The sequence below is a fragment of the Danio rerio genome, chromosome 4, assembly GCF_049306965.1.
Source record: "Danio rerio strain Tuebingen ecotype United States chromosome 4, GRCz12tu, whole genome shotgun sequence".
NCBI lineage: Eukaryota > Metazoa > Chordata > Actinopteri > Cypriniformes > Danionidae > Danio > Danio rerio.
In genome coordinates this window covers 72,759,898-72,778,199 of record NC_133179.1, presented here as the reverse complement: position 1 = coordinate 72,778,199, position 18,302 = coordinate 72,759,898, and the positions used below count along the sequence as shown (strand labels likewise).

The window sequence follows — 18,302 nt, the reverse complement described above, 5'->3', positions numbered from 1 at the left end:
CATTCCACTGTGGCGACCTCTGAAAAATAATGGCACTAAGCCAAAGAAAAATGAATGAATGAATGCTGAGTTTTTGCTAATGCGATGTTCAATGTTTGTATTGCAGCTTGTGTGAAAATGGACAGCTACGGTGTCCCCGAATTTGCAGTAAGTTTAATATTGTTATTTTTTTCAGGTGACTGGCTATGTTTTAGCAAGACCACTAAACGTGGTTACTTATAACAGTTACTTTTGTTCTCTTTCTGACAAATTATGATTCCCTTTCAGTTGTTTTTTGCTAAATATGAAGATCTCAAAACGCTTAAAGAGCTAATTCACCAACTAATGAAAATGTGCTCACCATTTACTCAACCTCGAGTAGTTTCAAATCTGTTTGGGTTATGTTGAACACACAAGAAAATAATTTGAAGAATGTTGTAAACCGGTAGCCATTTACGCAACCCAAGCTCATTCTGGAAACGTAGCCCCGCGGACGTTTCTGGAGACCGCGATTTACGTGGCCGGAGGTACGTACGGCCGAGTTTAGTTTTTTTCGAGCGAACGCTGCGGGGCGGTGTGGCGCCGCTCCGCTCCTCCTCTTCGTGCTCGGCGGCCGACAGCTCGCCTCCGAGTGGAGGGCTTTCCCGATGCAACCAGTTTGTCCGCTTAGCTCACAGCGTTACGTCGCGGAGCGGAGGCCCCGGAGGAGGAGGAGGAGCCGGCCGCGGGGACGATGACCGGGATCGAGTCCGTGGAACAGCTGTTCCAGAAATCAGGTAAGACGAAAAACGGAATCCGAAAAATAAGGGCGAGAACGTGGCGGGATCCGAAAACGCGGTCGAAATCAAAGACGAGGGCTTTTGCTTTTTTTTTTTTTTCTGGACGGCTTTTGCAAACAGTCGCTTGGGTTTAGGGAAGGAGGAGGAGGAAGAGGAGGGCGGCCGGGGCGGCCGGGTCGGTCGATCCGGCAGCTTTTTGCGCGAGAACAGCGCGGGCCCCGAGACGCAAAAAAGCGCGCACAGCGGCCTCTCGCGGATCCGCGAAAACAAAAGCCCGCGGGGCTACGTTTCCACAATGAGTTGCATTTACGTCCCAACCGATAGTGTTTAAAAAGCACAGATTGACTCGATTACCCCCTTTCCTAAACCCAACCGATAGCGTTTTCAAAAGCACAGATTGACTCAATCATCACCGTCCCAAAACCCAACCGATAGTGTTTTCAAAAGCACTGATTGACTCGATTACCCCCTTTCCTAAACCCAACTGATAGTGTTTTCAAAAGCACAGATTGACTCGATCGCCCTCTTTCCTAAACCCAACTGATAGTGTTTTCAAAAGCACAGATTGACTCGATTACCCCCTTTCCTAAACCCAACCGATAGCGTTTTCAAATGCACAGATTGACTCGATCATCACCGTCCCAAAACCCAACCGATAGTGTTTTCAAAAGCACAGATTGACTCGGTTACCCCTTTCCTAAACCCAACCGATAGTGTTTTCAAAAGCACAGATTGACTAGATTTCCCCCTCTCCTAAACCCAACCGATAGCGTTTTCAAAAGCACAGATTGATTCAATCATCACCGTCCCAAAACCCAACCGATAGTGTTTTCAAAAGCACAGATTGACTCGATTACCCCCTTTCCTAAACCCAACCGATAGCGTTTTCAAAAGCACAGATTGACTCGATTACCCCCTTTCCTAAACCCAACCGATAGTGTTTTCAAAAGCACAGATTGGCTCGATTACCCCCTTTCCTAAACCCAACTGATAGTGTTTAAAAAGCACAGATTGACTCGATTACCCCCTTTCCTAAACCCAACTGATAGTGTTTAAAAAGCACAGATTGACTCGATTACCCCCTTTCCTAAACCCAACCGATAGTGTTTTCAAAAGCACAGATTGACTCGATTACCCCCTTTCCTAAACCCAACTGATAGTGTTTAAAAAGCACAGATTGACTCGATCGCCCTCTTTCCTAAACCTAAGGAAATTCTATGTAAGTCAATGCCTACTGGTGGCTTTCAACATTCTTCAAACTGTCTTATTTCATGTTCAACAGTAGAAAAGAAATCAAGCATGCTTCGTACACATGGAGGAGGATTAAATGTTGACTTTTAAAAAGATTTAAGTCCATTTAGAAGACGACTTATTTGTAAACAAGTGTTTGGCACGCATCTTTCTTCATATTGACTACTTTTTTTCTGGTAAAGTTTAATACATTTCCTGTGAAAAAGAATGCAACCAAAATTACACGTATGCTTGAGCAAATGTGTGTCTTTTGTTGTTTCTTCCCCCTCTATTGGTTAGGTTTTGTTTATGGCTTAGCATAGGTGATGCATAAGTAAAACAACACCTGCTTGTGGATGTTTTGTAGGAGATGTGCAACTCAAAGTACCTGTATTTCAGGTTTTACAGAAACATAGCCAGTGTCACACGCTTTAAAACACTTCACTTAAAGGGGTGTTCATTGCACCTTTTCTTGACCTCAGCTACAGCAGTGCAAAACTAAAATATCTTAATTTTAATGGCACTGTTGTAAAATAGTTTGACAGGGTATTGACACTTTCACTAAGAAAATGCAGGGACAAAAAGTGTTCAGAATGAATCAGAGCAGTAATGACACAATTATAATGGCCGTCATGTTTATGACAGGTTTATGACAAGAGGATATTTTGAACAATGTTGGAAACTGGAAGCCGTTTACGTCCAAAGGACAGTTTATGAAAGTCTTTCTATAGACAACATTATAACATCGTCACGATACTGGAATTCGAAACTTATCGGTTCTGTGATTTTAAAAACGTCCCGCTAACATTGACTTAACACTGGAGCGTTTTAAAGCTGCGAAGATCAGCTCATTCATCAGCGGATCAATCGGATGTCAGCTTATGAACAAAGCAGCTGATCTTCAGGGCTTTAAAATGCTTCAGTGTCCCTGTATCTGTGGTTACCCTGCTGAAAAATCCAGCTTAAACCAGCCTAGGCTGGTTGGCTGGATTTAGCTGGTCAACCAGCCTGGTTTTAAAGGGGTTTTGGCCATTTCCAGGCTAGTTTCTTGCCATTTTCAGGCAAATGACCAGCTAAATCCAGCTAAAACAAGCTTGACCAGTCTGGTTTAAGCTGGACATAGCTGGTTTTAGATGGGCTCCCAGCCTGGCTAGGCTGGCCAAGCTGGTTTTAGATGGCCATCTTCCAGCCTGAGCAGCTAAGACCAGGATGGAAATGGCTGGAAACCAGCCTGGAAAGGGCCAAAACCCCTCTAAAACCAGCCTGGTCGACTAGCTAAAACCAGCCAACCAGCCTAGGCTGGTTTAAGCAGTTTTTTTTAGTATGGTACACTCAGTAAACAGCGGTGAGTTCAGTGAACTGACCCTTCACGGCCAATCACTGTCATTTTTGTTGAGAACTGATCAAGAACGCGCTGGAAGTTGTTTTTTAAAATTTCAGTACCAATGGGTATTGAATTACGATATCGTAACAACACTACGACTGTAGTTATAGTTACAGTTTGTTTATTATTCAATGATCTATGCTAAGCTAAGCTAAGCTAATTGAGTGGAATGAATTGAAAAAATGGTAAACTCAACTGTTAACTGTTAATACTAGGGGGGGTTAAAATGAGTCTATATCCAAAAATAACGATTGGTTTACAATACTACTGTAAATAAAGTCCAGGAAAGATGTGTTGATAGGGTGAAATTTCCAACCCGGGCTCATTGTGGAAACGTAGCTCCGCGGACGTTTCTGCTGACCGCAAGATACGTCCCGGGAGGTACGTATTCGAGCGTTTTTTGTTTTCGCGGATCCTAGAGAGGCCGCTGTGCGCGCTTTTTCGCGTCTTGGGCGCCTCTCGGGAGCGCGCGCCGTTCACGCCCGCGCTGTTCTCACGCGAAAAGCCGCCGGATCGGCCGCCCCTCCTCTTCCTCCTCCTCCTCCTCCTTCCCTAAACCCGAGCAACGGTTTGCAAAAGCCGTCCAGAAAAAAAAAAAAAAAAAGCAAAAGCCCTCGTCTTCGATTACGACCGCGTTTTCGAATCCCGCCTTATTCTTCGGATTCCGTTTTTCGTCTTACCTGATTTCTGGAACCGCTGTTCCCTGGACTCGATCCCGGTCGTCGTCCCCGTGGCCGGCTCCTCTTCCGGGGCCTCCGCTCCGCCAATGCAACGCTGTGAGCCAAGCGGACAAACTGGTTGCATCGGGAAAGCCCTCCACTCGGAGGCGAGCCGTCGGCCGACGAGCGCGAAGAGGAGGAGCGGAGCGGCGCCACACCGCCCCGCAGCGTTCACTCGAAAAAAACTAAACACATCCGTACGTACCTCCGGCCACGTAAATCGCGGTCTCCAGAAACGTCCGCGGGGCTACGTTTCCAAAGTGAGCTTGGGTTGGAAATTTCACAGGTGAAATCCAAATTCGCCAGAGTTTGCCTTCAGCGCAAGTCTAATTCATTAAACAATGTTCATTACAAGTCTTATGTTAAGCTCAACTGATATTCAGCTACAAACATTCGTTAAACTCTTTGCCTCCTTTCTAGATTGCACAGCGGGAAAGATTTGTGTGGATTGCTCACAAATACCGGTCAACACGGCCCATAGGACATGCGGAAGCTTGACCAAACCCGTGGTAAGCATTTCATTTCCACAAATATACACAACAGCGTCTTGTTTTAAGTGTTATCATGTTCATGTTGTGTGTGAAATTTTTCATATCCACAGAGTAATGATGGCAGCTGTTTCAGTGGCTGTTATTGTCCGGGTGGCCTTTTTGAAGATCATAACGGTGGTTGTGTGACTCGCGATAACTGCACCTGCGAATTCAGCGGGAGAGTTTTCGAAACTGGACAGAGTGTGCTGACGAATTGTAAAACATGGTAAGAGAAATCCAGAGTTTTACCATGGTTTTGTGGATTTATTTTCCCAGCCTCATGTTATTCCAAATGGTTTCAACCCTGCTGAAAAAAACAGCTAAAACCAGCCTAAGATGGTTTGCTTGTCTTAGTTGGTTTTAGCTGGATGGAGCTGGTTTTAGCTGGTCTCCCAGCCTGGTCAAGCAGATTTTAGCTGGTCTTCCAACCTGGCCAGGCTGGTCAAGCTGGTATGTCAGTCTGACCAGGCTGGTTTTAGCTGGTCTCTCAGCCTGGTCAAGCTGGTTTTAGCTGGTCTCTCATCCTGGTCAAGCTGGTCAAGCTGGTCTCTCAATCTGACTAGGATGGTTTTAGCTGGTCTCCCAGCCTGGTCAAGCTGGTTTTAGCTGGTTTCCCAACCTGGCCAGACCGGTCAAGCTGGTATCTCAGTCTGACCAGGCTGGTTTTAGCTGGTCTCTCAGCCTGGTCAAGCTGGTTTTCGCTGGTCTCCCAGCCTGGCCTGGCTGATCAAGCTGGTTTTAGCTGGTCTCCCATCCTGGTCAAGCTGGTCTCTCAATCTGACCAGGCTGGTTTTAGCTGGTCTCTCAGCCTGGTCAAGCTGGTTTTAGCTGGTCTCCCAGCCTGGCCAGGCTGGTTTTAGCTGGTCTCTCAGCCTGGCCAGGCTAGTTTTAGCTGGTCTCCCAGCCTGGTCAAGTTGGTTTTAGCTGGTCTCCCAGCCTGACCAGCTAAAACTAGCTAAGACCACCCCACCTGACCAGCTAAGACCAGCCTGACTAGCTAAAACCAGTTAAGACCAGCCAGCTAAGACAAGCCTGACAAGCTAAAACCAGCCTGATCAACTAAGACCGGCTAAAAAGTGACCAAAACCCCTCTAAAACCAGCCTGACCCACTAAAACCAGCTAAGACCAACCTGACCAACTAAAGAGTGTCCAAAGCCCCTCTAAAACCAGCTAAGACCAGCTAAAACCAGCTAAGACCAACCTGATCAACTAAGACCAGCTAAAAGTGGCTAAAACCCCTCTTAAACCAGCCTGACCAGCTAAAACTAGCTATGACCAGCTAAGACTAACCTGATCAACTAAGACCAGCTAAAAAGTGGCCAAAACCCCCTAAAACCAGCCTGATCAACTAAGACCAGCTGAAAAGTGGCCAAACCCCCCCTAAAACCAGCCTGACCAGCTAAGACTAGCTAGACCACCTAAAACCAGCTAAGACCAACCTGACCAACTAAGACCAGCTAAAAAGTGGCCAAAACCCCTCTAAAACCAGCCTGACAAACCAGCCATGACCAGCCTGGGAAACAAGCTAAAACCAGCTTGGGTGACCAGCTAAAACCAGCCTGACCAGCTTAGGCTTGTTTAGCTGTTTTTTTCAGTAGGGAATTGTTTAGGAACCGAGGGATTATCTTCCAGGGCTCATATTTATATATGTTTGCATATGAACCTTCCTAAAAGTGGAGGAACGGCAGATGCAAAGTCAATATTTAAGTTTTAATATTATACTTCCCTGCTAAAAAAATCCAGCTTAAACCAGCCTAGGCTGGTTGGCTGGTTTTAGCTGGTCGACCAGGCTGGTTTTAGAAGGGTTTTGGCCACTTCCAGGCTGGTTTCCAGCCATTTCCAGCCTGGTCTTAGCTGATCAGGCTGGAAAATGACCAGCTAAATCCAGCTAAAACCAGCTTGACCAGCCTGGCTTAAGCTGGACATAGCTGGTTTTGGCTGGGCTCCCAGCCTGCTAGGCTGGTCAAGCTGGTTTTAGCTGGTCATCTCCCAGCCTAACCAGCTAAGACCAGGCTGGAAATGGCTGAAAACCAGCCTGGAAGTGGCCAAAACCCCTCTAAAACCAGCCTGGTTGACCAGCTAAAACCAGCCAACCAGCCTAGGCTGGTTTAAGCTGGATTTTTCAGCAGGGTAAGAATATGTTTACTCAAATATGCGCGGATTAGCACCATGTGAGCCCTTTAAGAGTGTGGGTTCACTGAGAAAGTGTTCATTCACCAGTGCATTTTAATCGTGAGTTGTGTCGCAGCACATGTCGAGGTGGTGAATGGTCCTGTGTTGATGAGGAATGTTCAGGAACATGTTCGGTGTTTGGGAATGGACAGTATCAAACATTTGACTCCAAATGGTACAGATTCGACGGAAACTGCCAGTACACCTTGGCTAAGGTAAGCAGGAAATCACCTGTATTCGGGTGACCTTGGAGTTGGATATATTACATATAAACCATTTGAACGCTGGCAGAAGTAGCTTGGTCAATCAGTTACTGAATCAATAGTATGAAACAATAATAGACAATTGTTGTTTTAAACGAAGCAGTTCATGGACACCTGATGATCTGATTGAAGGTCGTTTTTTCTTAAAGCAAAATTTCCCAACTTTCCACCATATACATTCAGATTGTTTTGGCATATAATTAGCTCCATAGTAATGCTTCTTTAAAGGAGCACCCCACCTATTATCGGTTGTTTTTTTTAACGCCAATGTTAGATTTGATTTTGATTGTAATATGACATGCTTTTTGACACTTTTTGGAGGTGCAGTTGTTGTAAATTTATATACATAAGATGTACCATACAGTTAAACAGTAGAGTTTTACCTTTTTTGAATCCATTCAGCCAATCTCCAGGTCTGGCGGGAGCCCTTTTAGCTTAGCTTAGCATAGATCATTGAATCAGACTACGCCGTTAGCATCTCACTCATAAAAAAAAAAGATTTACAAGGATATTATGCAGCATGGTTACCTAGTTACCTATTTTGGGACTATTTTCAGGTGCTGCTTAATATCATTGCCTACTGTAGCTATGGATTACTATGCCAAAATGAGGGTATAGTACCTAGCCATATCGACTTAGAAAATATGAGTCTTAGTATACGATGTAATTAAAGAAGAGTCAAGCTTTAACTTGGAGACCTAACAAAAGTCTTTTATTCTTGAGCAAGAAGCTTATGATTTATCCGATGCAAAGATCTATGCTAAGCTAAGCTAAGCTAAGCTAAAAGTGCTCCCGCCAGACTTAGAGATAGGCTGAATGGATTCAAAAATGTTAAAGTCTGACTGTTTAACTGTATGGTACTGTAAAATAAGCCTGAATCCAAAAAAAACATTCATAATAATAAGTGGGGTGCTCCTTTTAAAGGAGCATTATTATGGAGCTAATAATATGCCAAAACAATCAGAATTTATATGGTGTTCATTTGAACTATTGACAGTTGTAATTGAATAAATCAGATTTTTTATATGCCGTTAAAAATAGTTTTGAATTTGAATTTCTTACTTTAACTGCGAATTTCATAATTTGACTATTGTAAATTTGGGACTGAATTTTTCGTCTACTCTTGCCTGTTGATCACCCCTGGCCTACTTTCTGCTGAATCTGAATTACACGATCTGAGTTTCTGGTTTTGAATTTGAGATTATTGAATTTCTTCATCTTGAAAACTTGAAACTGTATTTTTACAAAGCCAAAATCTGCAGTCTAGCAATTCAGAACACAAAAAATCAGAAGTTTAAAAATGCGTCTATAAAGAAATTCAGCCTCAGTCAAGATATTCAATGTTCAAGTCATGAAAATCAAATTCAAATGAAAAAATTCTAATTCAAAACAGTTTTTAACGGCATATACAATTTTTTAAAGATTTTTTTCAATTACAATTGTCAATAATTTAAATTAACACAATTCAAATTCAGATTGTTTTGGCATATTATTAGCTCCATACATGACTGAGTTTATCTACACCAGAGATGTCCAAACTCAGTCCTGAGGGGCCGGTGTCCTGCATAGTTTAGCTCCAACTTCAACACACCTGCCTGGAGCTTTCTAGCATACCTAGAAAGAGCTTGATTGGCTGGTTCAGGTGTGTTTAATTGCGGTTGGAACTAAAATATGTAGGACACTGGCTCTCCAGGATGGAGTTTGGGCACCCCTGATCTACACAGTCAAATTGTCAAATATATCGCTCAATAAAATGCAACATTTTTTAACCTTAATTTTTTTTTGTATAAGGACGCCAGTTCAAGTGGGAGCTTTGCAATTAAAACCGAAAGTGTTCCTTGTTGTGATGAATCGTTGACGTGTTCCCGCGCCATCTCAGTGGAGCTCCTGGTAAATGCTGCATATACAAACTGCGCGTTTCTAATTACAAATTTACTAATTAACTAACTGTTTATAATCCGACAGGGCACCGTCACTCTAATTCTGAGCGATATGAAGGTAACAGAGAGACTTCCAGCAGGGGGCGCTGTGCTGGCAGAGCCTCTCTATTCAATCCACATGGTGGGCCTTTACATCATCATCTCAGCTCCCAAACTGGGCATCACTGTAATCTGGGACAAACATACCAGGGTCACCATTCAACTGGAGCATCAGTGGAGAGTAAGAGGTTTTTTGTTTTTAGGATTTGTATACAGCCGTTACTTTGTGATCTTATCACATGTAAAATCGACAAGCTTTCCTGTTAAATTTTGACTCTGCTGTGGTAAATCAGCTGTGTAAAGACTCTGTTGCTTGTGTGGGTTGGGGTTAGGTGTGAGGTGTTTGAATAACTGTTGAGAACCGGGTTAGTAATTTTGAAAGAGGTTTCGAGCAGCCACTGCGATCACCCTGCTAAAAAACCAGCTTAAACCAGCCTAGGCTGGTTGGCTGGTATTAGCTGTTCAACCAGGCTGGTTTTAGAGGGGTTTTGGCTTCCAGGCTGGTTTCCAGCCATTTCCAGCCTGGTTTTAGCTGGTTTAGCTGGCAACTTGACCAGCCTAGCCAGGCTGGGAGCCCAGCCAAAACCAGCTATGTCCAGCTTAAACCAGGCTGGTCAAGCTGGTTTTAGCTGGTCATTTTCCAGCCTGATCAGCTAAGACCAGGCTGAAAATGGCTGGAAACCAGCCTGGAAGTGGCCAAAACCCCTCTAAAACCAGTCTGGTCGACCAGCTAAAACCAGCCAAGGCTGGTTTAAGCTGGATTTTTTAGCAGGGCAGATACTATACCGAAGTTGGCGACCCCTGTACAGACTGTAGCGTTTGGCTAGGTGAAATTACGGTAGTTTTACAAATAACAAAACGGGAGGGTGGTGGAAGCTGGGTGTAAAATACGGGAGACTTCTGGGAAAAACGGGAGTGTTAGCAGGTATGAGTACTACTAGTTGTGTACTAGGACCAAGTTCCTTGATTATCACACCAAAATGAAACGAGTTTCTAGCCAAATCGGAATAAAACATAGCAACTTTTCATCTTCCATGGGTTTTAGTACATGATACTACAGCTTTTACAACTAATTTAATGATCTATGCTAACCCTGCTGAAAAATCCATCTTAAACCAGCCTAGGCTGTTTGGCTGGTTTTAGCTGGTTGACCAGCCTGGTTTCAGAAGGGTTTGGGCCATTTCCAGGCTGGTTTCCAGCCATTTCCAGCCTGGTCTTAACTGGTCAAACTGGAAAATAACCAGCTAAATTCAGCTAAACCAGCATGACCAGTCTGTTTTGGCTGGGCTCCCAGCCTGTCTTGGCTGGTCAAACTGGTTTTAGCTGGTCATCTCCCAGCCTGACCAGCTAAGACCAGCCTGGAAATGGCCAAAACCCCTCTAAAACCAGCCTGGTCGACTAGCTAAGCTAAGCTAAGCTAAATGCTAAGCAAAAGTAGGGAAGCTAAGCTAAATGTGCTCTTGCCAAACCCAGAGAGGCTGAATGGATTAAAAATGGGTAAAACTCAACAATTTAACTCTAGGGGAGTTGAAAAACGAGCCTATGTTCAAAAAAGTGGACAGTTCCACTTGATAACTGGTTTAGTCTGCCTTTGTTGGAAGAACCAGCTGACCAACAACATCTTGACTGGACTGTACCAGCAGAAGTTAAATTGATTTTAGCGGATTTAGGTTTGACTACTAATGAGTGTGCAGGTTTTAAGGGCTGTTTGTATTCTTCTGTGTTTTGGGATTGACTACGGTCCTTGGGAATTTAATGATGATGGGGTAAGTGAATCAGCCACACTCTCTCCGCCTTCGATACCCAGCTAAGGTAACCTTGAGTAAGGCACCAAACCCTTAATTGCTCCCTGGGGGCTGGAAGCAACAGCTGCCCGCGTCTTCAGTGACGCGCCATCACTGTGTTTCAATTTCACTGGGTAACCGTACTTGACAATACTCTCTTTACTAATAATTGATACAGTATTTGGGATACTATTCCTTTTAAGATTTTAAGTTAAACCAATATTGAAAATTCTGTCACTAATTACTCATCTTCATGTTGTTCCAAACCCCTGACCCCTGTGTTCATATTTGGAACCCAACTTAAGATACTTTGGATGAAATCTGAGAGTTCCCTCCCTCCCTCTGGAAGCTTGTTCCTGGAGGGCCGGTGTCCTGCAGAGTTTAGCTCAAACTCTAATCAAATACACCCAAACAAGCTAATCAAACTCTTAGGTATAGTTGACACTTCCAGGCAGGTGTGTTGAGGCAAGATGGAGCTAAATTCTGCAGGGACACCAGCCCTCAGCGACTGAGATTGGTGACCCCTACCTTATAGCTTGCATAGGTAGAGATTTTTTTTGGACTTTGAAAGTCTCGGGACTATTGTTGTCTATGGAGGATGAGGGAGCTCTCAGATTTGGCTCTCTCAGAGGATTCGAACTACATAAGGGTATTGCCTCAAGAAAATTGAACATCCTATCTCTGGCTCAAGCTTGTTCTTACCCATTCAGATGTTAAACTTAGTGCTTAATGGTGCAGAACAAAGTTCTTAGGAATTCGTTGGATTTCAGAAGAGTAGAAGTAGGGTGGAGGATTGTTTAAAGAACGTGATCGTTTGATAGGAATGTTTGTCCAGGAACAAAAATGGATACTGATCCTAGAATATCTGCTACTGAGTGGAAAAGAAATGCGTCATTCTCCTTCTCATGTGAAACATTAGGGCCGAGTGTTGGGGCTTTGCGGGAACTTTGATGGAAAGGTGACCAACGACCTCCTGACAAGCAGCTCCTCGGAAGTTTTCAGTGTTCTGGACTTTGGGAATAGCTGGAAGACAGCAACTCCACCGTGCTCCGATGTGATCAATGAAGTATTTCCCTGTGAAAAACACTCGTACTGTGCAGCCTGGGCCCAGCGGCGATGCATGATCCTGAATTCCGACACCTTTAAAGACTGCCACCTAAAGGTAACTTGCAGTGATACCTAAACAAAACACATTCTATGTCAAACATTTTAGTAACACTTGAAAGGTCTCGTGACAGCCTTATGAACACCACCTTCGAGTAAAGTGTTACCAACATTTCTGACCTTCAAGTTAGTACAAAACGTGTGTTTCTGGATTTGGAATTTGGTTCAGAAACACACTGAGGATGATGATGTCCCTGCTGAAAAATCCAGCTTAAACAAGCCTAGGCTGGTTGGCTGGTTTTAGCTGGTCAACCAGGCTGGTTTTAGAGAGGTTTTGGCTACTTCCAGGCTGGTTTCCAGCCATTTCCAGCCTGGTCTTAGCTGGTTAGGCTGGGAGATGACCAGCTAAAATCAGCTTGACCAGCCTAGCAGGCTTGGAGCCCAGCCAAAACCAGCTATGTCCAGCTTAAACCAGGCTTGTCAAGATGGTTTCAGCTGGATTTAGCTGGTCATGATCCAGCCTGACCAGCTAAGACCAGGCTGGAAATGGCTGGAAACCAGCCTGGAAGTGGCTAAAACCAGCCTGGTTGACCAGCTAAAACCAGCCAACCAGCCTAGGCTGGTTTGAGCTGGATTTTTTAGCAGGGGTTGAATAAGAACTGATGCTGATTCTTCTGACTACTTCTGTAGGTTGATCCAGAGCCGTATTACCAGGCATGTGTGTTAGAGTCTTGCTCTTGTGAGTTCGAAGGAAAGTTTCTCGGTTTCTGCACTGCTGTGGCAGCTTACGCAGAGGCATGCAGTGCCAAGGATGTCTGCGTCAACTGGAGAACCCCAGATTTGTGTCGTATGTATTGTATTTCCTTTGTAATTATGGGCTTGCACAAATGTTTTCCCAAGCTTGAGCAGTTCTCGGTGAAGCCGCGCCTGAGTTACCTGGGTTAGTCAAGTGATTACAGTGTCTGTCTTTTTTTCACAGCGGTGTATTGTGACTATTACAATGAAGTGGGCCAGTCCACCTGGCATTACAATCCCTGCGGCCAGGTTAAGACCTGTGGCACTAATAACCGCTTTACGGGAAAGCTTGAAGGTATTTTTTCTTCTTCCTCTTCCTGCTTCTTAATCTCCCTAGCGTGCTGCAGTAATGTTTAACAAGTCCACCGATGACATTTCAGGTTGCTATCCAAGGTGCCCTGAGGAGACTCCATATTATGATGAAAACATTGGTAAATGCACCACTTTGGACAACTGCAGTTGCAGCTTCATGAACAGAGTGTTGTCACCCCCTGATGAAATGTGCACTGGACATACATGCTGGTAAGACATTTAGTAGGATTGTATTGATAATTTAAGGAACTAGACATTAACCAGTGATATACAATTACCATCATGATTTGTTTTCCTTTTGTCTTAGTAAATGCTTTGAGGGAAAAATGGACTGTAATGACACACTGACACCAACAACTGAGAGCACAACAAAATACACAACGCAGTCACCATCAACTAAGAGCACAGCAAAATACACAACACAGCCTTCAACAACTAAAAGCACAACTCAGTCGCCAACAACTCAGAGCACAACAAAATACACAACGCAGTCACCATCAACTCAGAGCACAACAAAATACACAACACAGCCTTCAACAACTAAAAGCACAACTCAGTCGCCAACAACTCAGAGCACAACAAAATACACAACGCAGTCACCATCAACTCAGAGCACAACAAAATACACAACACAGCCTTCAACAACTAAAAGCACAACTCAGTCACCAACAACTCAGAGCACAACAAAATACACAACTCAGTCACCAACAACTAAGAGCACAACAATGTTACCAACAACTCAGAGCACAACACAGTCACAGACAACTCAGAGCACGACAAAATACACAACACAGTCTCCAACTACTGAGAGAACAACTAAATACACAACACAGTCAATAACAACTGCGAGTACAACAAAACAAACAACACAATCAACAACAGTGAAGGAAACAACAGCACGACCACCAACTTCAGAAAACACAACCCCAATACAGGAATCGACAACTGAAAGCACAACAGAATCATATGCAACTACAGTGAAAGAAAAAACAACAACAACACAACCACCGACGTCGGAGAGTACAACCGCACAGCTAAGGTCGACTGAAAGCACAACAGAATCATATGCAACCACAGAAGAAACAACAACACAACCAACAACTTCCGAGGGCACCACGGCAATACCAAAATCAACAACTGAAAGCACAACAGAATCATATGCAACTACACCTGAAGTAACAACAACAACACAGCCAGCAACTTCACAGAGCACACGTTCAACTCAAGAATCAACAACTGAAAGCACAACTGAATCATATGCAACTACAGCTGAAGCAACAACAACAACACAACCACTTACTTCAGAGGGCACTACCCCAATGCAGGAATCAACAACTGGAAGCACAACAGAGTCATATGAAACTACAGCGAAAGAAACAACAACAACAAGAACACAACCACCAACTTCAGAGAACACTACCCCAATACAAGAATCAACAACTGAAAGCACAACAGAATCATATGAAACAGAAGGAACAACAACACAACCACTAACTTCAGAGAGCACAACCACAATTCAAGAATCAACTAAAAGCACAACAGAATCATATGCAACTACAGCAGAAGGAACAACAACAACACAACCACCAACTTCAGAGAGCACAACCCCAATGCAAGAATCAACAACTGAAAGCACTACAGAATCATATGACTCTACAACAGAAGGAACAACATCACAACCACCAACTTCAGAGAGCACAACCCCAATACAGGAATCGACAACTGAAAGCACAACAGAATCATATGACACTACAACAGAAGGAACAACAACAACACAACCACCAACTTCAGAAAGCACAACCCCAATGCAAGAATCAACAACTGAAAGCACAACAGAATCATATGACACTACAACAGAAGGAACAACAACAACACAACCACCAACTTCAGAAAGCACAACCCCAATGCAAGAATCGACAACTGAAAGCACAACAGAATCATATGACACTACAACAGAAGGAACAACAACAACACAACCACCAACTTCAGAAAGCACAACCCCAATGCAAGAATCAACAACTGAAAGCACAACAGAATCATATGACACTACAACAGAAGGAACAACAACAACACAACCACCAACTTCAGAGAGCACAACCACAACTCAAGAATCAACAACTGAAAGCACAACAGAATCATATGACACTACAACAGAAGGAACAACAACAACACAACCACCAACTTCAGAGAGCACAACCCCAATACAGGAATCGACAACTGAAAGCACAACAGAATCATATGACACTACAACAGAAGGAACAACAACACAACCACCAACTTCAGAGAGCACAACCACAACTCAAGAATCAACAACTGAAAGCACAACAGAATCATATGACACTACAACAGAAGGAACAACAACACAACCACCAACTTCCGTGAGCACAACCACAACTCAAGAATCAACAACTGAAAGCACAACAGAATCATATGACACTACAACAGAAGGAACAACAACAACACAACCACCAACTTCAGAGAGCACAACCCCAATACAGGAATCGACAACTGAAAGCACAACAGAATCATATGACACTACAACAGAAGGAACAACAACACAACCACCAACTTCAGAGAGCACAACCACAACTCAAGAATCAACAACTGAAAGCACAACAGAATCATATGACACTACAACAGAAGGAACAACAACAACACAACCACCAACTTCAGAGAGCACAACCACAACTCAAGAATCAACAACTGAAAGCACAACAGAATCATATGACACTACAACAGAAGGAACAACAACAACACAACCACCAACTTCAGAGAGCACAACCCCAATACAGGAATCGACAACTGAAAGCACAACAGAATCATATGAAACTACAACAGAAGGAACAACAACACAACCACCAACTTCAGAGAGCACAACCACAACTCAAGAATCAACAACTGAAAGCACAACAGAATCATATGACACTACAACAGAAGGAACAACAATACAACCACCAACTTCAGAGAGCACAACCCCAATACAGGAATCGACAACTGAAAGCACAACAGAATCATATGACACTACAACAGAAGGAACAACAACACAACCACCAACTTCAGAGAGCACAACCACAACTCAAGAATCAACAACTGAAAGCACAACAGAATCATATGACACTACAACAGAAGGAACAACAATACAACCACCAACTTCAGAGAGCACAACCCCAATACAGGAATCGACAACTGAAAGCACAACAGAATCATATGAAACTACAACAGAAGGAACAACAACACAACCACCAACTTCCGTGAGCACAACCCCAATGCAAGAATCAACAACAGAATCATATATGACCAAAGTAGAGGAAACAACTACAACAACACAGCCACCGACAACAGAGAGCACAACCACAATACAAGAATCGACAACTAAAAGCACAACTGAATCGCATGCAACTACAGTTGAAAAGACGACGACACAACCACCAAATTCAGAGAACACATCAGAGTACACAACACAACTACAATCAACTGAAGGAACAACAGAATACACAACTACAACGCAAGCGGCAACAAGTGAGAGCACAACTCAACCATTTAAAACACCATCAACGACTAAGTCTACAACCGAAGCTACAACCTCAGTAAAATATTCAACTCCAGTGACGACAGAGTCTACAACAGGTAAACCAGAATGAACATAAACAGTGTTTTCTATAAATACAAACTTATTAATCTTATAATGAAATGATAAAACACTTTTATTAATAATTGCTTATTATTTCATATTAATTAATTTTGTTATTTCTGTTTTTCTCTTTCATTCCAACCAGAATTTCCGATTTATACTGGCCCAGTTTTTACCATACCAACTATATCCTCACCTCAAGAAAGTAATGTAACACTAGCGACGCCTATACCCACTACTATGAATCCAACAACAACTCCTTCCGTGACGGCTACACCTAGTACTATAAATCTAACAACAACACCTTCTGTGACACCTGTATCTAGTACTATAAAAGCAACAACAACCCCTTCTGTAACGCCTACACCCAGTACTAATAATCCAACAACACCTTCTGTGACACCTGTATCTAGTACTATAAATCCAACAACATCCCCTGATCAGACGTCTGGACCTGGGACAACTCCAGGTACTAGCACTACTCATTGAACTTACAAATAAAAAACTACACAATCCTTAAGGCCTACTACTGCTTAATCTAGGTCAGGGGTCACCAATCCTGGTCCCGGAGGGCCGGTGTCCCTGCAGGGTTTAGCTCCATCTTGCCTCATCACACCTGCTTGGATGTTTCAAGTATACCTAGTAAGACCTTGATTAGCTTGTTCAGGTGTGTTTGATTAGGGTTGGAGCTAAAATCTGCAGGACACCGGCCCTCCAGGAACAAGTTTGGTGACCACTGATCTAGGTAATCGACAATTTCAAAGATTCACATTCAAATTCACAATTGAATAATATTTCGTGTTCCTTTTTTTCGCTATTAGTGTGTGAGTGCAGAGACGTGATGCGGAATCAAAGCTGGGGGTGCGGAGAAACTTGGAGAGAAAATTGCGCCGATAAAACCTGTGTGGCCGGAGTGATTGAGGTAAAACCCATCAGCTGTCCCACATCCCAAATCAGAACGGACTGCCCCAGAAACATGATGTCGTTGGTCAGAGATGAAGAGACTTGCTGCGAGAGCTGGAAATGTGACTGTAAGTAAACCGACCTGCATATAAACACGCTTGTGATTAGTTATTATGGAATCCAGGGTGTTACGACTTAACATACCTTGCCTCTGACTGAAATATGTGAATTCTTTGTCAATGATGTCGAATGGTTGCCAGAAATTGATCCCTGGGCATGTACCTAGAGCCGATGTCTCTGCAGAGTTTAGCTCTAACACACCTGCATGGAAGTTTCAAGTATACCAAGTAAAGCCTTGATCAGCCTGTTCAGGTCACTTTAAATAGGATTGGAGCTAAAGTCTGCAGGACACCGGCCTTCCAAGAACAAGTTTGGTGACCCCTGTATTAAGCCATACAAGTCTTAGGATTCGTTTTACTACTTGTAAAGTATACCTTTGCAGACTTACCTAACATGTCTTCCTAACTAAGTCCAACAAAGGATAGTAAGGCTCATTTCTATAGAACGATATGGTTTGGTACAGTGTTACAAACACTATGGTTTCTACAAATAAACCATGGTTCACTTTCGTAAGGGTACCACTGGCAGTACAAACGCAAGCTTGATCAGAGTTACCATACTGTAAGAGGGTTTTGCTTTTCCAACAACTCATCAATTTGCGTTTTACTGTGTGCTTC

General features: G+C 43.4%; 2 protein-coding genes across 5 annotated transcripts in view; both read left to right on the top strand.

Moving 5' to 3' along the window:
* The window catches only part of tmem19 (transmembrane protein 19), a 1,055,620-nt gene that overhangs the window by 561,724 nt on the left and 475,594 nt on the right, over positions 1 to 18,302 (top strand). The window lies entirely within an intron of this gene.
* The window catches only part of LOC100329651 (uncharacterized), an 86,308-nt gene that overhangs the window by 41,066 nt on the left and 26,940 nt on the right, over positions 1 to 18,302 (top strand). For all 3 annotated transcript variants that reach the window (XM_073948059.1, XM_073948058.1, XM_073948060.1), the window contains 13 exons: positions 107 to 147; positions 4,512 to 4,600; positions 4,693 to 4,847; positions 6,871 to 7,009; positions 8,849 to 8,947; positions 9,023 to 9,217; positions 11,740 to 11,982; positions 12,615 to 12,771; positions 12,904 to 13,014; positions 13,100 to 13,241; positions 13,339 to 16,658; positions 16,808 to 17,131; positions 17,484 to 17,693. In XM_073948059.1, the coding sequence (XP_073804160.1) occupies positions 107 to 147; positions 4,512 to 4,600; positions 4,693 to 4,847; positions 6,871 to 7,009; positions 8,849 to 8,947; positions 9,023 to 9,217; positions 11,740 to 11,982; positions 12,615 to 12,771; positions 12,904 to 13,014; positions 13,100 to 13,241; positions 13,339 to 16,658; positions 16,808 to 17,131; positions 17,484 to 17,693 (5,225 nt within the window). The remainder of the gene's footprint in view (positions 1 to 106; positions 148 to 4,511; positions 4,601 to 4,692; positions 4,848 to 6,870; positions 7,010 to 8,848; positions 8,948 to 9,022; positions 9,218 to 11,739; positions 11,983 to 12,614; positions 12,772 to 12,903; positions 13,015 to 13,099; positions 13,242 to 13,338; positions 16,659 to 16,807; positions 17,132 to 17,483; positions 17,694 to 18,302) is intronic.